This window comes from Carlito syrichta, unplaced genomic scaffold (genome assembly GCF_000164805.1).
Source record: "Carlito syrichta isolate Samal-C Ts95f unplaced genomic scaffold, Tarsius_syrichta-2.0.1 Scaffold303358, whole genome shotgun sequence".
NCBI lineage: Eukaryota > Metazoa > Chordata > Mammalia > Primates > Tarsiidae > Carlito > Carlito syrichta.
This window is the reverse complement of record NW_007247454.1, coordinates 393,760-400,137: the sequence shown is the minus strand read 5'-3', so window position 1 is coordinate 400,137 and position 6,378 is coordinate 393,760. Positions and strand designations below refer to the sequence as shown.

General features: G+C 42.2%; 1 protein-coding gene across 1 annotated transcript in view; it reads left to right on the top strand.

Annotated features, from left to right (window-relative positions):
• RAB11A (RAB11A, member RAS oncogene family) overlaps positions 1-6,378 on the top strand; it is a 23,349-nt gene that overhangs the window by 2,762 nt on the left and 14,209 nt on the right. The window contains exon 2 of the mRNA XM_021712555.1: positions 6,018-6,234. Within this exon, the coding sequence (XP_021568230.1) occupies positions 6,018-6,234 (217 nt within the window). The remainder of the gene's footprint in view (positions 1-6,017; positions 6,235-6,378) is intronic.

Below are 6,378 nucleotides of genomic sequence, written 5' to 3'. Positions count from 1 at the left end.
GGTCTCACCATGTTGCTCAGCAGGTCTCGAACCCATGGACTCAGGCAGTCCTCTTGCCTTGGCCCCTGATAGTGCTGGAATTACAGGCGTGAGCCACCATACCTGACCAATTATCCCATTTTAAAGTGAAGCAAGAATAATTTTACTAAAAAATGGTTTCATTCTGCAGAAATTTAGTCACTGAGACGGACTGCAGTTATCTCTACTTTGAAGAACACTTACCCAGCAAACTTCATAATTGAAGGGGTTGGAGCTCATGTGTAACCCACTGGCTGAAAATGAAGGGATGTTCCGATTAGTGTGGGGTGGAGTGATCTAGATGGGAATGGAAGGTGGGAGAGCAGGACAGTTATTCTAAATGATGTATTTGTTCTTGAATGTTAACCTTAAATTAGTTAAGCTTAACAGTGGGGAGGATTAGTCTTATCTTTTTAACTTGACTTTTCATTTTAAAAACTTTAGTTTTGTACATGTGTTTACATGGCATGAGACCTGCTGAAGTGAGCATCAGTTGCAGTTCCTGTCAAAATACCGTGTGGGGACCTCAGTCCAGATAGAGCCACATTTCATTTTCTTTTCTTTTTTTTAAATTTTCAATAGGGATCTCACCCTGTCTCCCAGGCTGGAGTACAGTGGCAGGATCACGACAATCACGGCTCACTGCAGCCTTGAGCCGACTTCCTAGGTTCAGGTGACCCTTCCACCTCAGCATTCCAAGTTGCTGGTACTACAGACATGTGCCACCACCTCTGGCTAATTTATTGATTTTTTTTTTTTTTTTTTGGTAAAGATGAGATTTTGCTATGTTACTCAGGCTGGCCTTGAACTCTTGGGCTCAAGCAATCCTCCCACCTTGGCCTCCCAAAATGCTGGGATTATAGGCTTGGGCCACAGTGCCTGGCCTGGAGTCACATTTTCTGAAAATACCTGGAGACAGATGTTGCTTAAGACATTTGGTTTTAGTCTCCTTGCAGGTCAGTAGTAATTAACGATCAGCTGATTGTCAGTAGCAAAGATCATAGGAACTTGCTGTCTTGCATATCGGTTGTTTTTCTTTCACAACTTTGGGTTGAGCAACTCACATTCTGCTGCATCTGGAGAAACTTGTCTGGACTTGAGTGTTCTTGAATGCATTTTATATTAAGGACTTTTGGTGGGATTGGACTATGAATATAGTTGAAAGGGTAGAAGCATCTTCATTTATGAAAACCAGTATGAAAATTACTAGTTATTCTTTCGAGTGATAACTTTTAGGGTTAAAACAGGAGAACACAGAATCAACAGAGAATACATCATAACTGCAAATTTGAAAACACACACAGATGGGCACAGTGGCTCAGGCCTATAATCCCAGCACTTTGGGAGGCAGAGGTGAGAGGATTGCCTGAGCCCAGGGGTTCGAAACCAGCCTGGAAAACTTGGCGAGACCTTGTCTCTTCAAGAAATTAAAAAAAAAATTAGCCGAGCATAGTGGCACACACCTGTTGTTTCAGCTACTTGGAAGGCTGAGGTGGAAGGAACGCCTGAGCCCAGCAGGTTGAGGCTGTGGTGGCTGTGAGTGGGCCACTACACTCAAGCCTGGGTGGCAGAGTGAGACTCCAACTCAAAAAAAAAAAAAAAAAAAAAAAGAGAAGAAAACACACACATACATCAGCTCAAAAGTTAAAAGAAAACAAAGAAAAAACTTTGTAAGAATCTCATGGTGGGGATAAACTTTTAGGGCTGATGTAACTGTGTTTGGTGTAATAAAATAAATTTAAGTCTAGTGCATTGCAGGAGAAAGTATAAAACTAAATGTTGAAGAGATAGAAATTTTAATTAAAGAATGAATAATTAATATACAGAGGGTACCAAAATATATACACACATTTTAAGAAAGGGGAAAATCTATTAAAATTGTAAGACTTAATATATACCTGCCTGTTGCATGGTGATGCTAGCATTCCTTTGATTAACAGACTACACATTGCTACCGTAATTCATACATAGATAACATCTCTTAAATTGTGCATACATTTTTTTTTGGCACCTCCAGTATACTACTTTTATGGCATTTATAGCAGCCTAATATATTTTTTGTATACCTGCACAAATAAACAAAATAAACCAAATTTAGTGTTAGGTATTCATGCTGGTACTTAAAATTTAGCAGATGAGGTTAACCAGTAGAAATAAATGTTAACAGATTATTTTAGGGATGCTATAGGTGTGTGATATGTATATGCTGTTACTTACTTATGTTTATACTACTTAGTAAGCTTGTAAAATGCTCAGATGGAAGTACGGCACTTTTAACCTAGGATGCTAGTTATGGAGAGAATAGGAAAGGCATTACAAATTTCTTGAACTCACTTTTTTTTTTTTTTTTTTTTTTGAGTTGGAGTGTCACTCCGTCGCCCAGGCTGGAGTGCAGTGGCACGCTCATGGCCACCCCGGTGTTGACCTGCTTTGTTCAGGTGATCCTTCTGCCTCAGCCTTCCAAGTAGTTGGAACTACAGGCGTGCGCTACCACACTCCATTAATTTTTTGACTTATTGTAGAGATTACAGGTGTGAGCAACTGTGCCTGGCCCAAATTCACATTTTTAGAAAGCAATGAAATATTGTGCCATCTTGGCTGGGCTCGGTGGCTCAGCCTGTAATCCCAGCACTTTGGGAGGCCGAGACGAGTAGATTACCAGAGCCCATGGGTTCGAGACCTTGTTTCTACAATAAATAAATAAATAATTAGCCGGACGTGGTAGCACGCACCTGTAGTTCTGGCTACTTGGAAGGCTGAGGCGGAAGGATTGCTGGAGCCCAGCAGTTCGACACTGGGGTGGCGGTGAATGTGCCACTGCACTCCAGCCTGGGCCACAGAGTGAGTCTCCAACTCAAAAAAAAAAAAATTGTGTCATCTTAATGAGAGAAACTATTTTGATTAGAAGTTATTTGAATTCGAGTCTATTAAGAAAGTTCATGACATTTTGTTTTTGTTTTGTCAGGATTTTTTTGAGTTGGAGTCTTCCTCCATCGCCCCAGGCTGGAGTGCAGTGGTACAGTCATGGTCACTCTAGTGCCGACCTGCTGGGCTCTGCCTCAACCTTCCAAGTAGCTGGAACTACAGGCGTGTGCCTTCACGCCCAGCTAATTTTTTTTATTTTTATTTGTTGTAGAGACAAGGTCTCACTAAGCTGCCCAGGCTTATCTTGAACCCGTGGATTCAGGCAATCCACTCACCTGGGCCTCCCAAAGAACTGGGATTACAGGCTGAGCCACCAAGCCCGGCCTGTCATTTGTTTTTAAGTCATAGCCAGTACATTCTATATGTTGCTTAAGTAAGTTATTCCATTCTAGTTTACTTCTTTTTTTAGTGAGTCTTGATGCAGCCCTACACGTCGTGGTTTCCTACTTGGTAACTGAGTTGAAAGAAGCAGCATTCCCTATTGTGTCATTTCTCAGCATCTTTTTGGCAGTACTGTTTCTATAGAGCCCATGTCTTCTGTGATCATGTAGGATCTGATCCTTTAACAAACTGCTAGTCCTCATTCTGGCAACCTTGTCCATGTCTAGTTGAGATAACTATTTTATACTGTATAAAACATTCATGAGTTTTGAGTTATTTTCAGATTAGAGTGCTATTTTTTATAGTGTTAAAATTAATTGGTTGCGTTAAAAAATTGTTGTGTAGCTTTATGATGGCATAAAGAGTTGAGGCTGGGAAGATAATGAGCTAATCTTTAGTTAAAAGTCAAGGCCGAGTGTGGTGGCTCACACCTTGTAATCCTAGCTCTTAGAGAGGCTGAGATGGGAGGATCGCTTGAGCTCAGGAGTTTGAGACCAACCTAGGCAATATAGCAAGCCATCGTCTCCACAAAAAAAAGACAAAAAAATTTTTTAAAAAGTTGAGGTCAAAAGAGAGGAAACCAAAGCTTGAAAGCACTGAAGTTTTTGTGGGAGGTAGAGGTGTCCTTAGTTATTTTGTTTGTTTTAAATTTTCTTATGGCATTGCCTTTCTAGAGGTCTTACTCACATGCACTCTTGAGTGTAAACTCCTGAACGAGTGTTGTGAGTGCCTATGAAGTGGAAATGCTCCAATCTCTTGGTTTTTCCTTTCTTCCCTGTGCTCTCCTCATGTTAGGCTTTTATATCAGTGCTAGCTGTGGGCTGTAAGTGAGCCAAAGAACAGCCCAGCACAGCACCAGTCTTTAGCGCAGAGAAGCAGCAGGGACAGGGTCCCTATGTAGACTCATCGAAGCCAGGATTTGACTTCCAGCCCCCACCTGTCAACTAGCCATACTGTGAAATTGAAAGTGCCTTGTTTTTGTACATTGCTTCCATGACCTTGACATTTTCTTCCTTGATAAAAGCATTTAATATAATATATGTGTTGTCTCAGCACCTTTGCCATCCTCCAGTTGACTGTGTAGTTAGAAATAACTGCTCTGTGTGCTGCATTGGAGTCACTGCTGCTGAGGTGATTTCTTGCTGAATCAGCTGATGGAGGAATGGGAAGATATGCACTGGGCAGTGTTCTCCATCAAGCCTGCGCAGAGGTCAGCTCGTGTCTGCTCCTGTGGCGGGGAAGGAATGTGTGGACTCTGCCCTCTGCCCAGAGCGCAGGGAGCGTTTCGCTCCCTCTCCACCCCACCACCAAATCCCTGTGTCTTTGGAAAGCCATGGTCGTACTCCTTGGCCTTATTCTTGTATGCTTGGTTTTCTAGTCCTTCGTCTAAATCAGTTAGCTAGTTTAGACAGGTAGGAAGAAGCATTAGTCAACAGTAGGAATAATAATGTTTCTGGAAATGGGGATACAAATTTTCACAAAGGAAAAAATGTTGCCTACCTCAGATTCTGTAAACCTGGGAAAATAGAAAATACTTTAAAACAACTTGCCCTAACTACCTGTTTCCCATTGTTTTTGAAATTCTTAAGTATACTATCACCTTGAGTGAGAAAGAATCTCCATGAATCACAGGAAGTAAATTCATCTAGTCAAATCCTGTTTTAAAAAAATTCATAGCTGGGCCCGATGGCTCAGCCTGTAATACCGTGCCTTTGGGAGGCTGAGGTGAGTAGATCGCCTGAGCCCGCGGGTTCGAGACCCGCCTGGGCAGTGAGACCTCATCTCTACAATAAATCAAAAAATCAGCTGGGCGTGGTAGCGCATGCCTGTAATTCTGGCTACTCAGAAGGCTGAGGTGGAAGGATCGCTGGAGCCCAGCAGGTCGAGGCTGCAGTGGCCGCTCCCGGCCACTGCACTCTAGTCTGGGCGACAGAGTGAGACTCCAACTCAAAAAAAAAAAAAAATTCATGAGGTCAAAATGAAAGTGTCTGCCCTCCTTGCTTTGACTTTGACTCACAGTGTGTCAGAATTATTAGGTGGCTTCCTAGGGCCCTTGTTTGTCCATAGTGGAGTGGAGTTCTTTGGGGAAGTGTCTCTAGCTTTGCAGCTGTTAAAGGTCAGTGTAGTTTATGTGATTGGTGTGGTGAAGTTTACAAACCTGATGTCTCACTTATTCAATGTGATCATTTCACTAGGGTGTTGGTTCTGAGGTCACACCCAGTTTTTGATGAAACTAAGTAGGGCGTGGGCATCTCTCCCTCCCTACCCACTAACAGCCTCTGTTGCTTTCATGTCTGATACATTTTAATATCACAAATTGTTCATTTAGTTTAGGATTTATCTTTGAAGTTGGTCCCTTCTAAGGTAGTGAGATTGGTATAGCATTGATGGTAATTAATGCCTGTCATCAGTACCAAGTGCGTCTATGATTAAAACTGCAGTTTAAGACAGTTCTGCATCTGTGCTAAGCAGGTGATGCGTGGACGCCATTATGCAATAGAAATAGGTTAACAAGAATAAGTTGGTTCTGTTGGTTGGTAGCAGGTCAAGAACATGGGCTACTCAACTCTGCCCCATCTCTTTTTAAAAATCAGATGCCTTATCTTTCTGGCTTTATTTACTCCAAAGCCAGATTCCCTTCTGTAGAAAGCGCTATAGTGTTCTGAATATATTTGTTTCGTTTGTCTGACATTAAGTTCTCTTTGTCTTTTCAGTTGTCCTTATTGGAGATTCTGGTGTTGGGAAGAGTAATCTCCTGTCTCGATTTACTCGAAATGAGTTTAATCTGGAAAGCAAGAGCACCATTGGTGTAGAGTTTGCAACAAGAAGCATTCAGGTTGATGGGAAAACAATCAAGGCACAGATATGGGACACTGCTGGGCAGGAGCGGTACCGAGCCATCACTTCAGCGTGAGTCTCCTGGCTTTAAGTTCTGTGAAATGGGTTGTCATCATGTGAACCAGCTTACTTTTGGTATTGACAAAGGAACTGGCTTTTCATTTTATTTTTTTGAGTTGGGAGTCTCACTCTTTCGCCCAGACTGGAGTGCAGTGG